Source organism: Anopheles cruzii, chromosome 2 (genome assembly GCF_943734635.1).
Source record: "Anopheles cruzii chromosome 2, idAnoCruzAS_RS32_06, whole genome shotgun sequence".
Classification (NCBI taxonomy): Eukaryota; Metazoa; Arthropoda; class Insecta; order Diptera; family Culicidae; genus Anopheles; species Anopheles cruzii.
The window spans coordinates 2873154-2896517 of NC_069144.1; the positions used below are offsets into that span (position 1 = coordinate 2873154).

Below are 23364 nucleotides of genomic sequence, written 5' to 3' on the forward strand. Positions count from 1 at the left end.
AACTTTCAACCAACCAACAAATTAATTTAATTTGTACCGATGCAAATCACACGGCCACGGAGAGTGTGGCACCTTCCTCGGAGAACGCGACCCTCGCGATGGGGTTAATGCGAGGTCGCCCGGCAAGGCGAGAAGCGAGCTCGGCGCGAACTTTGCACCATGTTCGACATCTATTTTCGACAGCGATTTGATGATGCCAGCGGAGGGTCGTAGGCACATTTCTAAATGAAGCTGTGAGCGTACCGAGATTTTGGCGCCCGTTTTTGGCGGACTGGATGCACTTCGCTGGGCGACGGCAACGTCGGCAAAGTTTAAATGACTTCAGCACTTCGGCTTCACTCCCGGGTGGCCCCAAAAACAGTTCCATTTGCTAATTTCGCGAAAAGACTGCTTGCTGGCTTCTTGAGGTGCATCTTCAGGGCCCTTTTGGGTTTGTTTTGCACTCTCTTTCAATTCCGAAATGGATTGCCAATCGGACCGGCCAAACGTGGGATTTGTAATAATTTGAGCAAAAACTCTCCAAAACTTAATAACCACTCCATTTCTTTCATTCTCTTTCCGCAGATCGCAGCCCACAGTGACGTGGTGACCGGTTTAAGCTTTAAGGTGAAGTGTCTTGGGTTCGATCTGGGTGAATAGGCCGTCGTCGGAGCGAGCGTCGGATATTGAAAAACCGAACTTTGTCACGCAGCGAAGCCAACGGACAATGGAACGGTTGGAATTGAATTCGACGCTCGGCGAGGAATACTAATTGCGTGTGCGAATTGTGGAATTGCATCCGGTGACTGCGAAAGTGGGGGGGGGAGGGCCATGTGGCCAGGACGCGCGAAAAATTACTGTCACCTCGCGGCACGTCCCGTTCGGCTGCTGCAGCGTGCGTAGAATGGCCGATCCTCATGCGGGGAACCGGTAATGTGGCCCGATCCGCTCAGCGTCTCGTACAATGCAGGCCCACGATGGCCCACAGCGATCCTACCAGCGCCACGACGACGACGACTACCATCAGCAGCAACAGCCCGCGGAACCGGAAGTGAGCAACGCTAGTGGCACGTGCAGCCGGACATTTGTACTTGGCACGAATTTCCCTACCCTCGGCAGCCGGCCGCAGTCGATCGCGGTGTGGCTCTGGTTGTGGCTCTGTTGCTGCAGCAGCTTCGCCATCGGTCCGGCCTGGGCCGGTCCGCGCTACAGTTCGCGCATCGTCGACACCAAGTCCGGCGCCATCCGGGGCGTCATCCTCGAGCTCGCCTCGAAACATCTTGAACCGGTGGAGGTACGTACTTCGTGAATCACACCGCTTCATCGGCGCTCCGGTCCGGTCTAATGGGTTGCCATCGTTCCTCTTCTTCCGTTCTTCGGCAGGTGTTCAAAGCCGTTCCGTACGCCACGCCACCGACCGGAAGTTTGCGCTTCGAGCCACCGAAGAAGCTGCCACCGTGGAAGGGCACCCGGCTGGCGGACACGTTTGGGTCCGTTTGTCCACAGGTTTGTAGCAATATTTGGTTTGTTCGGTAGACACCTTTCAATGAGCACTAGTTAGTAGGTTTGACAAGTTGAAGTTGAAGGGTTTGGCATGTCTTCTGGCCCATTCCGGACGTTTTTCCATCATTCCCAAAGCTTTAAATCACTCATTTGTTGTTTGTGTTTAACCGTTTCACCTGGTTCTAGCTACGCATGATACACCACACCTTTCTGGTCCCACCACAAACACAGAGCATCTTGTTTCAGCCGAAACCATTTGCGCTGAGGATCAACATAAACCCATTTTTTGTTGCCAGTGACAATCCGACGCAAAACCGGCTTCCTTTGAGGCCGTTAAGGTAGCATTCCACAAATGGGTTTACGATGCTCTATTTGCATTTCGCTTAATTTTTGTGGCGACCGTTTTTGGAGCTTCTGGATCTTTCCTATGGTTTTTAAACGATGGCAAATTGCTGTTTCGGACACTGAAGCTGGCAATTGTTGTGTTTTGGGATGGGTCTGCATCCAGCAACTCCTGCAATTCCTCATCTTCAAACTTTTTTACTGCACCGGGACGGTCATTGTCCTTCAGATCGTAATCATTACTTTTAGCATCTCTCACATGTTTTCACTGCTGGAGTCTGTTCATTACAAGCTTCCACAACAGAACAATGTGCTGCGACCACTTTTCATCCAAATTAAAAAGCAAAAGTAATGAATTCCGCGAATAGACTTTATCCGGATTGAAACTCGACATTTTAGGCACGCTGAAGACCAAGTTACTTTATTTTTTGAAGAATTTCTGAAAGAACGCTGGACTAGGACCGAGCAGCACAATTTGCGATTATGACTTACATCAACCAAAGGCCTATAAATAAAACTGCTGCTGCTGTAAAGAAAGAATCGACCACAGGTAGTTCCTCCCGGTAATGCAATGTCATGAAGCTCTCACCCAACAGTTTGGCACCTTTCATTCCAATTCTACGCGTCCAATTAATCTGTCCCGACACCGAACCCATGACGAGGCCTCTTTTTGCCCATCCCAAAGCGTGCCCTCCACATTTCTCGGTTATTTTATAATTAGCCTGAAATGATAGAAAATCATTCCGCGCCCCGGTTCACGGTTCCGTTCCGTTCACATTTGCGTCGTGAGGCAATTTTCTCCGCCGGTGACCAAATTGGATCCCACGAGCAGGTACCTCAGGCTCACGTGTGTGTGTGTGTGTGTGTTATTTTTTCTTTTTGGCTGGCACTCGCTGGCGCCTAACTCGCCCACCGGGTGCCACAAGGACGACGCCCACTTGGCTCGTCAAAAATTCAGGTCAATTTCGTGACTTTGCGAGTTCGTTCGGTGGGCCGTTGAGAAAAAAGGCAGGCAGTCCTCGTCGGCGGACCTCGGCTTAGCAGAGCCACCATCAGCAGCAGGGCCGTTAAAACACGTCACACACGGCGCACCCGTCCACGGGGGTTGGTCCGGGTGGGCCTGGGTGAAAACATACTCGGTAGGCATTAAATTGTCGACAAATGGCTAATGAAAAATAAGCTCTCCTGGTGGAAGGAAATTGTCGAAAGTGCCCAGCGACCCAGCGGCCGGCCGTGCGACGTCGCCACCGGGTAAAACCCATCTGTTTCCGCTTTAATTCGCGCACATCATTGTGCTAGCCGCGCGCCTTCCGCGCACGTACACGGCGCGGGCTCACACGGACATAAATGGGGGCCCCCACATCGTTGGCAACGTGCCGTGAAACCGACACTCGGCCCAGGGCGCACCGGGGGAAAACGGTGAAAACCCGTGTGCCACACACACACGGCCACGGACTCGGGTACAATCATTATAATATTTCACGGAGCGCTACTCACCCGGTCCACCGTAGAGGAGTCTTCCCACAACCCATTAAAGCCAAACGTTGTTTGACAAACCGTGTGCACTTTGGGACGGCGCCTGTGTGTGTGCCCCGTCTTTCTCGGAACTTTACTCCCTTGAGCTTCCCCCCCAAAAAGGATGTCGAGTTCCGAAAAGAGGCTTTCTTCTTCTTCGGGCGGACTGCGTGATGTGACATGGGGCGGCGATAAAAAAGGCTGTACTCCTGCCTAGCGTCATGAAATTTTCATCACCAACCCGTTCCACCCGAGCTCGGGCTCGGGCTCGGGCGTTCCGAGTCTGTCATCGAGAACGTGGCCGCCACGTTTATACCGAACAGGAGCTCCAGTGCTCAAGGAATCAATGTAACCGCCCGGTCCTTTTTTTTCGTTTAATAATTTTTACTACTTAAGCCCAAATCCCAATCAGCCGCCCGCATGCATATGGAGGCCTTCCGCGGCGGCGTGTTCGAGTGTTCTTATCGATTATGTGATAAGAATATTGCAATTTCAATCATTGAACCAATTTAACTTTAGTTCCGATCTTCCGCTTCTTCCTCCTGGTGGGCTCTAAATTTTTGAAATGCTCCCCACGTACTCCTCCTTCACGAGGTCCTCCGGTCTTTTCGGCAGCAGCTCCGTGTGGCTGTAGACTTAAGCAGGAAATTCCATCGTTCGGTGGTTACACTATCGTTCCGATCCCTCCACAGCCAGAGCCGACTGCTCAAGGAAAGTTCGGGCAAGATTTGGCAATCAATGTTGAAAGGCGTGTGAAGCAGATTTGGGAAGTGGGCGCCTTGGAAAGTTTTCGTAGTCCGGGCCCAGGACCCACGGCAGCCAAAAAGGAAGACGAGCCCGAGATGCCTCAAGTGCGGTGCCCGAAAACATAGCCCGTACCATTTGAAGCAGGTCATTTATGGCACCTAATGCTCCTGCTCCAACACAATTATCTTCGCTTGATCGATACGACCGGAAACGGCGGACCACTACCGTGCTGTCGGAACTATCCGGAACCGAAGCACCGGAGAGCGTACGAAGCGCAAACTGAGCAGTTAGCCAAAGTCAATATTCATCCATCACATCGCACATCGCACAGTTAGGCGCACACCGAAGTAGGCTGCGAGTGTGTGGTGATTACGGTACGGCAGTCGGTCGAAAAGACGTCGATAGTCATTTGTTTGAGTGTGCAAAGGGCGTGTTTATTGCCCGCACCGGTGTACCGATCGGAAAAGGGGGAAACTTCTTGGACCAAGTGGGCTTCTCGAAGTGCCTATCGTGGCCACGTAAGTGGCTAAGTTTGCGATTTTTTGCATCATCTTCACAATTATTAGTTTTACGCTGCTGCGGCGACCGGCGAATACCGAAGATTCCGAAGGTTTTCAAGATGGTTGCGGCTGGTGCCACGTCGGCGGTTTCTGGAGCCAAAGTGAAGTTTTCAATTTTCTGCCAGGGAGCGGCGGCACCAACCGGTAAGCGATTCTCCGAAAATTCCCCCGCGTTCCTCCGGACCGGCGTGCGGGGAGGCTGTCTTCAAAAGGAGTTGTGTGCATTAAATAAACATCAACCCACTCGCTCCGGGGGCCTCGGAGCCCGCGCGGGGCCATCGCTCTGCACCGTCAACAGTTTGGACGATTTTCTCTTATTATGTTTTCAACTAATCAAACAGAGTTTGTGCCCGACGGAAGGCTAAAAGTTGCTTACGTCAAGGCTTTTCTGCCCCCCTAACTTCCGCCGCCGCCGCCTTCTTTGGTTCCGTTGCAGTCCGTAGGTCGCCGAGGAATCGTGTAATGGAATGAATATGCTATGAATCGCTCTCTCTCCCTCTGCCGCTCGGATGCTGGAAGAAAACGGTTCGAAAAGTGGTTGCTAGGATACCCCGTCTGCACTCGGAAGAGGCGACAGTAAATCACGGCCTGCTGAAGCTGAAAATTGCACTTAAACTCTGCTAACCTACTTTCGCCTCGGATTGCCTCGGAGTGCCGCCGCCACCGGGCGATGTACTGGCCAACAATTCATTTTCTTGCCGCCCGCGTTTTTTTGCTGCTTCCATTTCTTTAAATTGAACAGTCCTCCCATTAAACCCGAACGACGGTAGTCAGAAAAGCGGAGCATTTTATCATCGGCACCGGCGGCGACGGCGATGGCGACTGCGACTGGCGTACCAGATTGACTCTCCGTTCCGTTGCCGTGGTCCGTGGCCATGGCCGGTTTGCGAGGCTCATATTTCTCACATATCTGTCGCCCTATTTGCCCCATTCCACGGCCCCGTTCATTCACCGCGCAACGTCTTCGTTTGTTCGTTTCTTCCACACAGAGCTTTCCCGACATCGGCAACCGGACCGCGGCCCTGCTCTCGATGCCGAAGGGGCGTTATCAGCATCTGAAACGGTTGCTGCCGCTGCTGGCCAACCAGAGCGAGGACTGCCTGACGCTGAACATTTACGTGCCCGGAAGTGGTAAGTTTTCGCCCAACTGTCCAACAACTGAAAGCCAGCTAGCCGCCCGAGGAGCCGGAACCGGAACCCGGAATGATAAATTCCGCACTCATCGTCCATAAACTCGGGCGGGCGGCGGGGGGTTTCGGAGATGCATTCGCTCGGAAGTCCTAAGGTCTCTGTCGGGTCGGTCGAAATGACATCGTTTTCTTCGGGCCGTGCGTTTCGGGGGCTTTTTTTCCCAATAGACGTAACCCTCTGCACAATTGATTGAATCCCGGTCGCCGGGGTTGGATATTGTTTCATCCACACACACGCACACGTATAAATGGAGGTCATGTTCCGCAGTGAACAAACAACTTTATCCCGAGACAAACAAGTCATTCGTTGTAGGCAAAGTAGCTGCCGCCTTCAGCCTGGGGCTTCCTGGGTCGCCAGATGGCCGTGCCACAGAAGACATAAAACGATATCGGTGAGCCTTCTTTGGGCGACAAATTGGTCCATTCGAACCCCGGGTTGGCCGGTGGCGGGATTCTTCTGTTTGATGCGGCTCTTTCTCGAAGGCGCCCGGAAGTCGCCTTCTGGGTTGCGTACTTATTAATTGAATTCATTAGTTGTTTTCTGACCGGACACTCGGCCCGGCGGCAGATTGAACATTGAACCGTGTGTTATATATTGCGTGCTGGTTACCATTAAATATGGCCAGGTGGCAACGGGAACTCTACGACACACGAGAAGATCCCTCTCTCTCTCTGGGGATGAATTAGCAATCAATTTGCCGCAAATGGGCCGGCGGTTCACCTTGGTATCCTTTCTCTTTTTTTCCTCAAATTCCCACCATTTAATGGAGCGTTAATATTGGAGGCGGTCAACCGAATCAGGGCGACACAAATGAGTGAAATTTAACGGTTTTCACCATTAAATGATTAGCTCCCATCGCAGCGGTGTTTCGAGGAAATGGAACCATCAAACTGGTAATTAGTAGACATTCCCGGAACGTCCCGGCCGTCTCCGAGCCGTGGGCGGCTTGTGTCGTTGGGTTCGCCATCATCATCATTATCGGCGGATCGTTGTCGAAGGGCGCCAATCACGCCCAATCGTGAACTCGGTTGGCTTTATAACCGCTCGGGAAGGGTTTCGTATAAAATTTAATCTATTGTTTCGCATATCAGGAAGTACTGCTGTGTCCTGTGAGTGAAAGCGAGGAACCACAAGAAATGTTCTCTCCTGATGCTTTAGTGACTAGCAAACGGACTCTCCCGAGGGTGTCTTGAAGAATGCGGCGCTTCGAGAGCCGGCGCTTCACGGCGAGTGATTCGGTTACGGGTCATGAATTGCGAACATAAACTAGTTTATTGTTTTATCATGTTCCCCAGTTTCTGGCCGCCGCAGGTCGTTTAAAGTTTACCGTGCCATTCCATTTCCACACTCCGCACACACCGCACAGCTCCGTAATGGCTCGGGAAACCCAATGGCAATGTAATTATCATTTTCTCGGTGTTGTTTTCTGCCACACTTTTTGCAAGCTAAATCCCATCCCAGTACCAGGTAGATGGTCGACCTTCGGGAACGGGACGGTTCCGACGCCTCGGCGCTTTATGGCCCCGGCGGAATGGAATTGCAACTGAAGCGCGCGGCCGAGAGCGAGCCGAAAGTTCTATCATCTTAAGTGAAGAAAGTGCCTTCTCGCCCGGCCCGGGCGGGTGCGTGTTGTAACTCTCGTTCTCGAATTTTATGGCCGCCTTTTGATTTCGGAGCGAATAAATAAAACCATCGCACATAAATGCGTATGCATCCTTGCGAAGGGTTTGCCGATTGTGCTGTTGGGCTCCCCACCCGGCCCGACCCGGCCCGGTGTTGGGCTTTTAATCCGCCAACCTTCGCAATATTATTTATTTCTCCCGGGACCATAAATGATTCGATTTACGGCGCAACGACGACGGCTCGCGCCCGGGTCTAATAAAAAGGGCGAGCAAATAAATCATCGCCCCTCGCTCGCTGCTGACGAAGATGGAAGCCGTCACGGTACTAAACAAATCGATCTGGCCCATCAAGTTCCCCTGGGTTCTGGTCGATGGGATTGGGTTCAGGATGGAGCGTTTGGGGCGCCAAAACAATAACAATTGTGGCGAACACACTTTCAGTAAGCGAAAACGAGGGCAGCTTTTTCGAGGCGGTTTTCCCATCTCGGTGGTTATTCAATTAAACATCAGCTCGAGCAGTTGAAAATTCCTTTTCTGCCATCGTCGCAGGCCGATTTCGGAGTCTAAACTCTTCACCCAAAAAACTGTTCTCTACAGCAAAACTCTCACTACAGCCAGGAGTAGCAGCTGGATCGGATCGAATGAAAGATATTGGTCGGGTCGACCCGGGGCACACCAAAGCGGGCAGTGAAAGTTTTTAACCACAACTTGCTCGGTGCTGCAACCGGGCCGACCACCGACCGACTGCGCCGACCAGCATATTTTATGAATATTTCAGATGCAATATGGCCGGCGTGTGTGTGGCCGGGCCTTCAGCCTTCGCCTAGGCCGTCGGAAGCGTCGATAAACGGGTGAAAGCCTGGCTTCCAAAAAACTCGTCTCGACAACCACAATCTTTCGCCCATTTTTTCGGTAGGTTTTTTACTGCCGTCGGCCGGGTTTTCCTCCACCGAACGAGGCCCAGCGGCGGCGGTGGCGGTGGCGGAAACGGTTCGCCCAGAACCCTCCCACAACGGTCCATAATCCTGGCCCATGATCCGTTGCGTCAATTCAACCATTTATCCAGCGGCGGACTACCAGACTGCCTTCCGAGTTCCTCCGTGGTGGTGGTGCGGATGTGATGATAATCATGAAGAGGATGATGTTGACGTTGCTTTAGATTATGATAATATTCTATAGAAAATTTGGCGCCCTCGCGTTGGCATGTTGGCATTCACTGGCGGCTGCCTTTTTTCTGGGGCTAAGGAGCACGATCCTATGAAGGTCTCTCCTAACAAGCGCACCGGTGGGGGGGCACAATGATTCGCTCCGCTGCCACGGCCTACCTTCCGGAATTGCCGGAGCAAAGATTGTTTTTTCAATGGCAGCCTGCCTGGCACCGACCGAAAGGAGCGGCCAACATAATAATGAAGCAGCCATTCCTAGGCACCGCTAGGTTTTATTTATTTTAATTTTCTTAATCAATTGACAGACAGACAGGTGGCACTCCATTTATTAATCGACTGACGTCGGCATTGTGAATTGGAAATTTATGGAAAATTCCCCGCCCCCCGGATGGTTCCGCTTGCTTATTGGCCGGGCGGCCAACAATGGGCGCAAATAGGACGCAAATTGGCCCCAAAAGCAGGCGAATTCTAAGAATCGGATTCTTAACGATCGTTGAGCTCTTCTCGCGATTTACGCCAAAGATTAATGCCAAAAAAACGAAACCCGGAACCGGACCTGGACAGCTCGGGAGGTCGGTCGGATTCAACCGAAATGCTCATAATTGCGCCGTCTTTAAGCGCAATTCCTTCCTCTCATTAATTTCAATTCAATTTGGCCCCAAACTTAGGATCCACACGGATCCTGTCCCTCTCTCACGCGGTGTTTCGATTTATTTTATTTGAGGCCCATTTGGGGGCCCAAAACGCTACCGATTCGGACGACAATTTATCTACATTTTGTGCAAATCTTTTCCCGCTCCTCGCAAAACGGCCCCAACAAAATGGTCCCAGGCGCGCGCCGGCTGGCAGATGATAAATGATAATTGAATTTCAACTTTAACATTTTCGGTTTTCCATCATCGAATCGCTTCCGTAACGAGCGACAAACTCGAGGCAGGCCCCCGAGTCTCTCCTGGCAGCAGCTGCCAGGCCCTCGGGCGGGCGGCGAAGGGCTCCGGCCGCTCTCGCTCCGTTTGTCACCTTGCCTAATCGGAAGTGGATTGAGCCTTGAAAGTCCGATCGTCTGGCGGGCGATAAGCGATGTTTTTGGGCCACTCTTTTCCGACTCCGTGGCGATTGTCAAGGATACCGTTCCCCGCTCGCATCGGTTTATTACTTTCGTCGCGTCGCGTTGCCATTTCTCACGGAAAGGAAGCAGGGCGATTAATTGAAATCTTAATTAAACGTGTAACAGCGGGCGTCGGTCTGTGCTTTCATTTATATATTTTTAATTAAGTCTCCAGCAACCGGCACTGATGGGGCTGCTGCTACTACTGCTCCTGGTGATGATGATGGACCCGATCCGAACGGACCTTCGGACACGCACTGAGAGCTGACAGTTGCTCTCGATCCTTTCGGATTTCCCTCGGGCCTCGGTCCTTCCGCCTGTGTGTGTTTTCAGCTTCAAAGACAACACAACAGGTGCGCTGGTCTGTGGCTGCGGCTGGGGTGGCTTCTTAAAACGTTTCCTCGTTTTGCTATCCGGTTTGTGGTCGTAATAATCCCTTCCCAGACCCCGACCTTCTCGGGACTGAACGGCCGGAAACCTGTGGATCTACAACATGTCGTGCTGTCGATTTTACATCCAATGTTTGTCGCCTAAGCCAAACGTCGTTCATCCTGACGACCATCCAGGGACAAAAACCGAAGGATCGGGAAGCAGGAATTTAACGACCCCGGCGACGTCATCTGCTTCCTTTGCAGCTCGCCATTAGATAATGAATCGGTCGCCAAGACGTCTAAGACCGCTTTTCTTGAAGAAAACGGCAAACGTTAGATTGATCGTGCTCGTGTGTGGCCAGGCCACACCAGGGATTAGGAGCGTGCAAGTGCTTACGATGTCAGTGCCGTGGTGGTGCGACGGCATAATCTTGTTTCAAAATCGTTTGTGCAAGAAAAAGGGGCCCCCCGATGGAGTTTATTTGTTCGTTTCGGTTATTAAATATCGCCTTACACTCGGCTCGGGGTACTGTGTTCCGTCTTTTTTTCCCCGGTCCGCCATTTTCCGGAGCATCACACGGCATTAATCATCAAAGTTAATGTTTGATGAATGGCACCGTGAGGCTCGGGCTTTTCACCGAACTTTGGCAAACATGTTTACCAGGCGGGTGTGGAATGGCCGGAAAACAAGCTCCTTGTTTTCCGGGCGCCGGGCAGTGGGGTGTTTGAAAAACCGAAACGAGATTCTCGCTTGAGACTCTAGTCAATCTAGGTGATTAGCAATGGAGACTCATGGAACTGACCGTTCGTGTGATCAGCAAAGTAATAACTAATATGCTTCGAGTTTTATTCGAAGAGTTTTATTTACCGACAATGTTTTGGGTTGTGTTCGATTCTTCGAACAAAAGATGGACCGGCATACTGTCGATGGAACAGGAGTTTGAAGCTGCAGCCAGTTTCTATGGATACGGAGTATGGGATCATGGGTGGCGGGGATGTTTTTAGAAATGAATTAGACGATCATGTTTGGTTTCCATTACCTTCCGGCAGCCCTACGGCGCCGTCAATCTTAGATTTCCTGTGGTTAGCCGACTTCGACCGTTCATTTTTCCAATAAATGAAATACAATATTGACCTAACTCACCCCGTTGGTTCTTCCCGTTTGCAGGCAGCCAAGGCCTGGAGGCACCGTACGCGATCTTCTTCTACATCCACGGCGAATCGTACGACTGGGGCTCCGGCAACCCGTACGACGGCTCGGTCCTGTCCAGCTACGGTCACGTCATAGTAGTTACAGTCAATTTTCGTTTAGGAATTCTCGGTAAGTTCACCACAACACGCCTCAGTCCTGGGGGCGTCCTGGGCCCTGTTCCTGTATAAGCTGGGGGACCGGTACAACATGTCATCGTCAGCGTGCCCGGGACACCGCCGAAAAAAAATGGGCCCCCAAAAAGGGGACGCACTCTAATGAACGGGTGGGCCAGCTCGGGTTCCTGTGATCATCTGCCGGGTTTTGGGTTTGGCGGAATAATGAAAATTTATATTACGCAACGCAAGTGTTCCAACGAGTGCGACTCCAGCACTGTGTGACCCACTGTGTGGCTTTAGGAAGGAACCGAGCGCCCGCCCGCCGAGAAGCGAATATGAATGAGCATTTTTGCACAATTTCGTCGTAAATCAGCGCTTATCAAAAGATTGAAATACTAGCTCGGTAACAACACGGCGAGCATATTTTATGTCCATGCGCGTGTGTGGCCACGGCCGGGATCTTAGTGGCCCGTGGTCTTATGTTTTCTTCCTCCCCTTTTTATTGTGTCGTTAAATGCGTGCCGTTGTGACTTTTATGTCGCGCGAGTAAATCTTCAACTCGACCAACGGCCCAAAAACCGTTCTACATGCCTACCTGCCATTTCCGTTCTAATCCACATTGTTTAGACTTAACTGTATAGTAAAGTGGACACGGGACAATATTTGTTTATTCGATTTGTCAACATCACCATGAAAGTTGTTGGAAAATAAGTGACCGGTTTCGGTCGAGTTTTTTAATAAACCCACCCGGTAGCCCCTCAGGGTTCTCATCATCGGATGGCCGGTGGCCATTCCGGCTGACAGATGATAAATCGCCCTGGCCGGACGGCCACACAAACATTCGCAACAGAAGAGGAACGGTGCCTGGGCCACTCGCGGTTCTAAAGCTAACCGTTCGGACGGTTCGATTTGCCGAGGCTGTGTCCGAGGAGAATGTTACCCGTTTGTCGAGTCCGGCATGGGTTCCGCCTCGGCCAACTCGGTTATATTTCATCTGCAATTGATTCACTAACCACACATCCGTCCCGCGCCGGCGTCCGTTGCCGGGGTGCGAAGGATGTCAAATAAAATTCAACTTTCTCATCGTGGTGGCCATCCTGCTGCCGGAGACGGAGCTGAATAATTGGTGGCCGGTGACTGCACCGCCGGGAGCTTCTGGTACCGTATCTGGCCGCGGATTGCCAGCGTAATCGAAACGGTGCACCGCTGGAACTGCTCGTGGAACGCCAGCCAAGGGGAAAGAAATCTAAGCGACGATAAATAAATTCTGATCGCCCGTGTTGGGCTGCATTTTTGGGAAGTAACCAACGTACCGTGGGGCCCAACCAGCGAATGGGCGATGGAATTCATTTCGTTATGGCATTATATTTATTGCGTCGGGCAAACTTTAGCAGCAGCGACGCGTTCTTCGCGTTCGATGCCACCGGCAATGTCCGTGAACGAACGTCCGAACGAACGGCGAGAGCGCATTCTGAAGTGCACCCGCGGCGTGCTCGAGAAATGTAAACAGTGATAAACTATGCCAACCACGTTCGGTCATTGCGATTGTGACGTTTTGGCGTGAGTGGCCACCGTCACGGAGGGGCCGGCCCCGAAAACGGGTCGGTAAAATGCCAGACCAGACCAGCCAGCCGGCGCGTTGTTCCAGCGGGGCTTTTCACACTCTCTCCACTGAAGCACGCCCTTCAGCACGCGGCGATCGCTTGATTGCGTGTGCGATGCCTCGTTTTTTTGTTTAGCTGGGACCCACCACCACCCAACGGAGCAACAGAGAAAAAATCCCCTTTGAAGATAAATTGCCAAAGTGCCTCTCGGAAAAGCCGGGTGGGCCGGCCCTCGATGGGGGACGCCTTCTAACACACGCTGGCGCTGGCGCAGCGTGGCCGGAGGCGGTGAAAGGGGAGTGAAAATGTAACAGCTCTGCGCCAACACGCCAACGTAAAGCTTTAAAGCTTCGAATCGTGTGCGTGCGTATATAGCAAGGCGCTTAGACGATCAACCGGTGTGATGTTGAAACGCTTGATGGTGGGATTCGAGGGATTCGAGGCTGCCGATGCTGTGCCTCTCCGTGCAATTTGCGGAGGTAACCAAATTCGTCCCTATTTTGGCGTTTTCCATCACTTTAGCCAATGCTTTTGGTAGATATAGCGGCCATTTCTTGGAGGAATATTGTTCTTGAGGGCAGCTAGAGTCCTTGGCTTCTTAGCCTATACCTTGGATTTCAAATACAAGTCTGGTGGAGTCAAGTGAGGTGATCTCGGAGGTCATTTTTCTATATCAGTGTTGGTTGAGCTGTTCTGTTGGAACCAGTAATCGTCCATGTCCTTTGCACGAACTATTGGCCTAATAAAATCCGTTATCATGGTCCGATAATGCTCATAATTGATTCATCGTTTACGTAGCTCAAAGATCGTTTTCCTAAAAATACGGCCCGATGATCATATCCGAGCAAATACCGCACCAAACAGTGACTTGTTGGTCGTACAGAGGCTGTTTTTAATTAATTGAGGGTTTTCGGTAGCATAAAACTGACAATTTTGTTTAATTACGTCACCAGTTAACAAAAACTGTCCTTTGTCAGACATGATGGCGATTGGGAAGTTATTTTAAAGGAAGATCGGAACAATTTCAGCATTTTTTTTATTGTACTGAAATTACACTTCCAACGCCGTATGACATTAGTCCTTCTGATAACTAATGATCTTTGACATGCCCGAGAGTTGGCCGATGCTTGCACTTTAAATGGCTTGCCCTGTAGTAACCCCTTGATATGTCAAGTATTTCGGATTGATCAATTGACAGCTTATCTTTGGCTTAGAAAACGGCCTCGAATGAGCGCAAGAGTTACTTATTTTAATGGATACATTTGTGGACATCAAAGCACTATTTTAAAGTACGTTGTCCAAACCCAAGTCTTAGCATGATGACACTCGATCGGGCTCCTAATGGCTCTTGGAAAGAGAATTGGTTCCCATTGCTGAACTAACGATTTACGATAATCAAGCCATTATAGGAACAAGTTATTGCACCTTCAAAAATATAAGTGGTGACTCTGCATACAAAACAGAGTGCTTGGCTCTCACCAAGGATCTTCTATGACAGTTTCATTCCAAAGCTATTGTATAGCAGAAACAGTCTCTCTGCCATTTCTCTGCCCTGTGGTTTGATTTAGTGCAGACAAGAGTTCGGGACACCCGACTTTGACACACAAATACCCGGTTAGGATTCCCCACTGTTATACCGATCGTCAGCAGTTTCTTTCGCTATCGATTCCCATCGCCGCTGGGTGGTCGCCACGGGTGGCTTCCATAAATGGATGCCCTATCGCCACATCGCCCTTTCTTCAAATTCTTGTTGTCCAATTGAACACCACCAAGTCGGTCTGTAGCAACGGCCGGCACCCTCATGTGATCCGCTTGATGTGAGTTTTCCAGTTTCCAGTTCGAGGCTGGGCACCCTCTAGGGCACCTGAGGGCACCAGAAAAGAAAAACCCACAAATATTTATTGCACATAGACTCTCGCATAAACATTGCTCCGTACGTGGCCAGACCGGGTGAATCCGGGGCGAATCCCAACCTTTGCGGCTTTGCATTCAAAATTCCGCACACGCGCTTCACGGCGAAGCAGATCTTCCGTGTTTGATCCGTGTTTGCTGGGGGGGCCGGGGGCCCTCTAATGCTCTTACCTAAACACCTATTTTTCACCGCACGAGCCGCCGCCCCCAGGGCCGGGAGCCCCGTCCCGTATGACGTTAAATTGAAGTGAGCGTGCATGCGTGACGGTTCGCCTCGGCCCCGGCGGCGAAATTCGATAAAAAAGGAACCCTAACTCACTCGAAATATTATGTTAGTGGAGCGAAAAGCGCTGGGAAAAGGATGTGGCAAGAGATTGCATTTGAATTGACGTGTAATTTAACCGCAGGTGGTGTTCCGACGCCCCTTCTTTGCACCAGGATCTCCGAGGTGAGAACCGAGTTTCCGGGTGCTTACGCACCTGGTAACTTTTTTCAGCACCAGGGCCAAAATGGCTTGTAAATGTGAATCGATTCCCCGTGTTTCGATTCGAGCGGCAAAGTTCGAGCTGTTCGGAGAAGGTTGATTAAACATTAATTTGCTGGTTCCGTTGCTGGATAAGTACAGCAGCAGCGCCGGCTGTCGGTTGAGTTGGGAACACGCCGGCCCCAACGCGTGACAGATTGGGCAAGAGTTGGACCAACGATGCTAGCTAGTCATCATTTATCATTCTTCGTTGCCCACCGCCGTGTCCCGACGATGGACCCAACGGAACGGAATCCCAACAATTTGTCGCTGATGAATTGCAGAAAAAGGGCTGTCCTGTGGCCGGGGTTCTTTTTTGTCGATCCGTTTGATAAAAGTTACGACGGACACAGCATATGACGGCCGGCTCAGGACCGACGGATGGGAAGTGAATAAAGCAGTCATCAGACGAGGTGGGCGATGGGTGACCCCGGCGTGCCGGGTCCTGTTCGTTGTTTTCCAATTCCATTCTGTGCCGTTTATCTCATTTCAAACAACATCCACATAAAAGTCGGTTCGGTGATCCCTCCCGCGAAACAATCGGCCACCCTGGCTCTCCGGTTGAAATTTGTGGAAATTTTGCGAAAACTCTGAACGCTGGGTCCTCCGTAGGGTCGGGTTCGGAATGCACACACACCGCTGACCGGCCTAGGCCGATGCTGACGGAGCGGCGAAGATAAAATGTGGAAAATGCATGTTTTTCCGCACCAGACCCGCTCGGAAGAGCTCGGATCCTCGCGAATGGTCGGCATGCAAAAGTGCTGATGCCGCGTGGCCGTGGCCTGTGTGCGGGTCAATTGAGTTTTATTCGACCATCCGTCGGAGCTTATGATGAAGGGTCGAACGCGCCAGTGCGTTGTTTTTGATGTTTATGGGCCCGGCTGCCCATAAGGCCCATCGGAACCCCGGAGTCACCGATGTTACCGAGTTCGGTGGCCGGATTTATTGGCACGCAGTCCGGCGTACATTCGGGCGACCTCCAAAGCACTTCCGCCAAATCTGCGCTCGAAAAAAGGCGGTGGTCGGTGTATAGTAATCTGGCTTAATTAAATTTAGTCTGTCTGCCTGCCGGTGGTTTGTTTCCGAGGCCCTTTTTCCGATCGATCGTTGTAAAGTGGATTTGTGCCGGTCTAAAATATTGACCCCGACTCCGAAGCTAACATCAAAACCGATCGGGCCGCCCCGATGTAAGTTAAAAGTTCTCCGTGCTTCAGCCCCGAAAAAAAAGCTCTTTCAAAGCGATGGCCATAAAATCGGTGGCCCGTTTCGGTAGTTGCCAAATCCACCACCGAGCAGCGGTGTCAAGTGCAGTGTGCCCCACGCCGTCGGAAAAAGTTGCTGCAGCATCTAACCTATTCCCGGAAAACTATTAATGGCAACAGAAGTGTCCGCCCCCGGGTCTGTACGTGCCACTGGCACTGGCAGGGACTATCGTCGCTCGATAAACTATAAATAGGAACTGCTGCCATCGGAGTTTCAGCTCGGAGTTTCTGTTGAAATTATTCGAAAACTCGCTTGATTTATGAACCATATGCGCCTCCAGGTACTGGAATAATCGAATTCCGGTCCTGGCACACGGCGAGACCCGTAATTCAAAGAGACACAGCTTCTCACACAGGTTGTGCCATCTCCGGGGCTCCGGTGTTGCGTGGGTCCTGAGCGCAATAAATAGATTCCAAAATAAAATTACCGACACAACCCAGTCTGTGAAGAGGAGTCAATGAATGGTGGCACCTTTTCCAGAGGGGCCTGCGGGAGGGGAGGGTTTGCGGCAAAATTAGATTAACGGGTTCCGTTTCCGGGTTCCGGGGGACCGGGCCCGGGCGCCAGACGATAAGGAAACGATAAGAAAATCGATTCGATCTCCGATATTTGCTTAATCGCGTGCGCGGCCAGCATCGGGTCTCGGACCCGATTGTCCGCAACGGATCGAAGATCGAGCGGGGCGCACCTCTGCCACCTTTTGTGGGGCCTTTTGGCCCTCCGGGAAGAGCTCGTCGGGGTCGGAGCATATGTTTGCCGAGAAGATTATCATTTATCAAATCTATGCGTTCGATGTCGGACCTCTTGGTCTCGGTCGGTCGGTCGGTCGGGCGCCAGTCTTTGTCTTGGCGGGATCGAAGTCGGGAAAATGGGTTCTGGGATCTGGGATGGCGCACAGCACACCCTCGGGGGGCCCATTCTCCGGGTCCAGAGGTAATCAGTAGATAAACATCAGGAAATGGTTTATTTGCCGATGTCCGTTTTGGAGCCCGAGTGGCCCCACTGGTGGCGGACTGCACTCTACAGCGAACACCGAACCGATCGGACCATCGATGGCCCGGAAGAGTTGCAAAAAAGGACCAAAAGTGATGCCATTTCGGTTGAATAATTGATTGAATTATATTTTCCTGACCACCCCGGAGCCGCCAACTCCGGGTTTCTCTCCGAGGTCCGGTCGGTTGATAAATGGGGCGCTAGCAACCCGGGCGTGGAGATCAAACCCAGCGCCGGCCGGCCGGCCGGCAAACAAGTTGCGATACGATGGCCAAGACCCGGTCCCGGGGTTCGGTTCAGACAAATAACCGGATATTTATTAGTGCGGCCTCCGAAAATGTCTATTTGCTGGTCAAATTAACTCCCGAAAACCCCCGGGTTCCGGTTGCCGATTGTCAACGGCCGGCAGCGGCCAGAAAAGCAGCCAACCGATCCGGCCAAAGGGATTATACGAGACGAGATTGATGATGGGAATTTAAAAGTTTTCCGTGTTTTTCGTTTCGGAGTTCCGCCGCGCCTCAAGATTCATTCTGCTCATTACGGCCCCCCTCCTTCCCAATTTCCGGTTTCGCATTTGCAGGATTTTTAAAAACTCGTGCCTCAACGTCCGCAGCCGCCGCAGCCGGCGGGACCGGCGGGAATCTAGGATTAATGGACATCAGCCTGGCGCTGCACTGGGTCCGCGACAACATCGGCTCGTTCGGCGGTGACCCGAAGCGGATCACGGTGGTGGGGCACGATACGGGCGCCGCCCTGGCTAATCTGGTGCTCATTTCCAAAACCGGAAAAGGTATGTATGTCGCCGTCCGTAGATTGGGCCGCCGGCCAGTTTTATCGATCGCTGACGTTCGCTCTTTTCGTTTGCTTAGGACTCGTTCAAAGGGCGGTGCTGTTGAGTGGATCGGCCCTTAGCCCGTGGGCGCTGATTCCGGATCCGGACGCCGTCCGGCTGGAGGTCTCGCAGCAGATGGCCTGTCATCTGGTGCCGGGGCGCAACAATCGGGCCCCGTCGACGGACGACATCACCGACTGTCTGCGGGACAAGCCAATCGAGGCGCTGATGGGTGTCCGGCTGACCGGCGTCCGGTTTATGCCGTCGTGGGGACCGTTCCTTCCGCTCGAGGACTCGCTCGACCCGGAGTTCGCCATGGAGCACTCGGGCGAGGGTTTCATCACCAGCGAGCTGATGCTGGGCATGACGACCACCGAGAGCTACAACGACTTCAGTGCTTCCGACATCCAGGTGAGACACCGTGGCGCGCCGCGTGAGATGTCCCTCCGACGACGACGATGATGATGATTTGCCGGGTTTTTGTTTTTCTACCCATCCCGCCCACGGCACGGCACGGCAGTACGGACTCGAGGAGGACCAGCGGAACCGGCTTCTTCGGACGTACATCCGTAATGCGTTCACGTTTCACCTGAACGAGATCTTCTCAGCCGTGCGCAACGAGTACACCGACTGGGACAAACCGATCCAGCATCCAATCAATATCAGGTACGGTCAGAGTCTTTTTGTGACCCCGAGGGACACGGCTGGGGAGGGGATAATCAAAAATTTTCGGTCCACCAGCGGGCCACAGTGATTAACGTACGGGAAACATGCCTCGGGGGGAGGGCGGGTTCCGGGCCGGGTTTGTTTGACGGCCCATCCGGACAATCGACCCATCAGCCGGCCAGTGCCAGTCGATGGAACAGACTATTTGTCATTCGTTGGTTAAGGAAGAGTAGCTCATAATAGAGCACCCCCCGCTGATGTCACCGGGAGGTTGTTGTTGTCATAGGCAAGTCCGATTCCGACCAATCATCCGTCGCTTGACTGGAGGAATTAATCTGTTAATTCACTCTTGAGTGGGTCATTCGTTTTGACTCCTTTTAATTACCGTCTCCATCCTTTTGGAGTGCTTATTGTCCTTCCATCGAATATATCGTTCTTTTCTTCTCTCTTTTAGGTACGGACAGGACGCCATAATTAAAGATTGGTTAGAATACACACAATTCGTGTCCCCTAAACGGGTGTTTTTTGGCATTCCCCGACTGGAACGGGAACCCGACCTGGGTTAGAGAAGCCGGCGGAGGCGTGTTCGGGGCGTGCAAAACGTGACACGTTTGCGAAACACAGCGCCGTGGCATCGGGGCCGAAAATGGCAAACGAGCAAACTGTCCGGAACCCCCCTCCCCTGCCCGGGAACTGGTGGAATGGAAAATGGAAAATTTTCCCGTCCTGCCCGACCCGGCCGACCCGACCGTAATCGGTTGTTGTTCTTGGAAAAATGGGATCCAATCATTGCAGGCGCATTTGAAGGGCGCGGCCAACGAGTTGAGCTTTTTCCTCGGTGTTTTTTTTCCCCTAGCCTATGTGCGTATGTGCGCCCTCTCTCTCTCACTCTCTCTGGTGCACGGACACGCGCTAGGGATTCGGGATCGCTCCCGGTCACGAAACTAGCAAAACGAGAGACTTTTGGTTCTAAATTGGATTTTGTGAAATTTTAATTCCCAACATGAGATTAAACTCCGTCGGCTCCGGCAGCGCTCTCGGGAGGCCCCGCTTGCAATCAGAACCTCGGTGGAGTGCGCCGGGTGTTGGCTGCTAAGTGGCCTGATTGTCGGTGGCTCATGGCTTTGGTGCCAGCAACGGCGGAACACATTCGTGGAAGGGCGCTTCAATTGGAGAACGTGCGCGGTACCCAATTACTTCCGGCCGACCAGCGTCCCGGACGGCTGGCCGGACGGTTTTGCGTAATCATCCGGAGCATCCCTCGCTACATTCCCCGTACTATCCCGATCCCGGTCTGTCGTCTGATCATTATCGAATTGGACCCGAAACATGTGTTTTGGGCCCATCTCGAACCCGAAACCTTGCCGAATCAGAGGGAATCGATTCGGAAAAGTGGTCAATTGATTAATCAGCTCCCGGGCCGTCACACACACACAGAGCAAGTCGAATGACGAACTAATTCGAGTGGCACCAAATAGGATTAGTTCCAGCAAGTTCCAGCTGAGTTGAGGGTATGTTGGGAATTTATGGGCTCCCCGGATCGGATCGTGTCCCGCGCATACGGCATAAGTGCTCGCGCGCCACCCGTTGGCAATTGTCCTTGAGGGCCACCCAGCGGGTTGGCCTTTGGTCCTTTGGCGTTGCAATTAAAATAACGGATTACACCAAACAGCAAGCAAGGCAAGGTCTTGGCCGGCGGCTTGGTCGGTAATCCGACAAAGAGAGTGTTCGTGTTCGTGATGTGAATAATTCTTGCTCATTTGTCACACACACACACGCGCGCGCCGGCACCGAGGTCAGCGTGTGGAGAGCAGCAATAAATATTAATACCAATTTTTCCCTTTCGGCCGACCGAATCTTTCGATACACCCGATTCGGGGTCTCTCCCGGAAAAATAATATCAATCGTGATTGGGATAAAACTTTGTTGACCCCACCAGCCCCAGCCCGGGTTGGCCTGGGCGGTGGTTTGGGGCTCATCAATCAGCGGCTTGCGGGTAAAAATTATTACTGTAACCGGCCCGGCGTACCGAGGCCGCCCGGAGGTTAACTTCCGGCCGGACCGGCAGCCCCGGGGGCAAGATCCGATAGCGTGAAATGAGGTTTGATCCCTTCATCATCGCCATCGTCATCATCGTCGGTGGTCCTCGGACCTTGCACATAAATCGCCGATAAAAGAGAGCTCACCTTTCGGCCATTTCGGTGCCCGGTCCGGTCCGGCGTCCGTTTTACCGTTCAATTTGTAGTTCATTGGCGCAGCTTTTTGGTTGGCGTGCCAAAGGGCAACTGCGGACGATGCCAAGAAAGCCACTTCTTATCGTGCAGCACCCATACCTGGAGCGCTGGAGCCTGACAAAGTTGTCCGAGAGGGAGAAAACCGAGGGACGATTTTGACATAATCACGACACAACCACCCCTTGAACCGATCTGACAAACGACGTCCGCGGTCGCGACCAACCTTCAATCTGTCATTTTTGGGAAAGTTGCCAAAAAGCGCGAAGACAGGAAGAAGATGCCATGTCAACTGTCATCATCATCATCATCATCGCGCCATCGGATGGCGGAAAAACGTTTAAAACGCGCCTGCGGTGAGACTTCCGAAACTCTCCCGGTTCGGCTCGGCATTGTTTTTCCCGTGGCCGGGCACAACCGGGCCGCTTTCCCACGGAACTGTAGTATGTTTTGTGTTCCGCGAGAGCTTCCCCCGGTGCCATCGGTGGCCGGCTCCGGAAGCGGATTGGTGGATTGACGGCGGACGAATCGGAATCGGTTCATTCGCCATCCGGGTTCCTTTTCGCCGTTCCATGCGCCGCCAGTCATTGGGATTATCGTTTTTCTTTTGATGTTTCGGGGAAATAAAAAGCAACCCAGTTTTTGTCCGGTCCCCGCTGTCAACTCGTGTCATCCCGGGGGTCCCGGGACTGAAAAACACTGGTCCAGGACTCTGGTGACTCGAGTTTCCGGGCGCCAGCTCGCGCACAAGAATCTGATTCTAATCATCATCGCCGAGGGTCGGTGAAAAGAAAATCTTCGGCTTAGAGAGTGGCCCGGGGCCCGGATGATTGGATGACGTGACAAATGGCGTTTGCTGGCTGCCGGTTTGTTTGAGGGTTTGACTAATTTTACGCGCTTAGCCTTCGCCGGTAGTTCGCTTCCGTTCGCGTTCGGATCGCTTCGGACTGTTTTATCGGGAAATCCTCGGGGGGTTTGTTTCTTAAAGCCCACCAGATGCCACAACCGCCGGATGCTTATGTAACTTATTTTTTGGCACTTTCTTTTCTTTGCTTTCTGGCAGAGACTCGACGATGGAGGCACTGAGCGATGGCCACACCGTGGCACCGATCATCAAGGTGGCCTATCTGCACGCGCGACGCGGCGCAAAGACGTACATGTTTCACTTCGGCTACCAGAGCAAGGAGAGCGAGTATCCGCAGGTAAGCGCAGCGGCCATTTTGAGTTCCTCCGTAACAATAATGCCCGAAAGGAGAAGGCTTTTAGCAGTTTTTTGTCACTTGTCACTCGAACGTTTTTAAGTACAATCCAATGACCTGTTTAGGATCATTTTCTGCGCCTCTTAAATGAGACTAACAGATCATTAGTCGTGAAGTTAGTTAGTCGAAATTCAAGAACTAAAATCAACGCTCCGAAGCTGTTAGTTTTGATAACTTCTTATCGGAATTGGATTGCTCAGAAAAAGTACTGTTTATTTAAGTACTAATTTGGTATTTTTTCAAATTTTTAAAATGAATAAGATCTAACGAATTAATAATTTATTCGACAATTTATCGACTCGATGGCCAATCAAGATCGAAGGACTTTTAGGACGAAGGATTTTTAGGACGTTTTCTGTACAAACTGCGCCTAATATCCTTCCATTTTCCGATAGCATTAAAAAGCACATAATAAAAATCTTAACAATTACTACCGATCGAATCGTTCAAGAGGCACGCAAATGTTGATCACTTTGCGCTGCATCCACTTCCAACTTTTACATTGCACCATCTCGTAAGGATCGTAAACACACGCAACGGCCGTCGAAGTCGAAAGTAGGTTGAAGAAAAGTTTTGGCGCTCGAGCGCGAGTCCATTTTCATATTTTGCACGGCTTCATTATTGAAGTAGTTGCGCCGGGCCACTTTCAAACTCGAGCGCGCGGATGCAT

At 51.9% G+C, this 23364-nt stretch overlaps 1 protein-coding gene across 1 annotated transcript in view; it reads left to right on the forward strand.

Annotated features, from left to right (window-relative positions):
* The first annotated feature begins 943 nt into the window (after positions 1-943).
* LOC128269470 (neuroligin-3-like) overlaps positions 944-23364 on the forward strand; it is a 39122-nt gene continuing 16701 nt past the window's right edge. The window contains exons 1-8 of the mRNA XM_053006940.1: positions 944-1273; positions 1363-1485; positions 5636-5777; positions 11273-11425; positions 18287-18496; positions 18576-18949; positions 19059-19204; positions 22499-22637. Coding sequence (XP_052862900.1) covers positions 944-1273; positions 1363-1485; positions 5636-5777; positions 11273-11425; positions 18287-18496; positions 18576-18949; positions 19059-19204; positions 22499-22637 — 1617 coding nt within the window. The remainder of the gene's footprint in view (positions 1274-1362; positions 1486-5635; positions 5778-11272; positions 11426-18286; positions 18497-18575; positions 18950-19058; positions 19205-22498; positions 22638-23364) is intronic.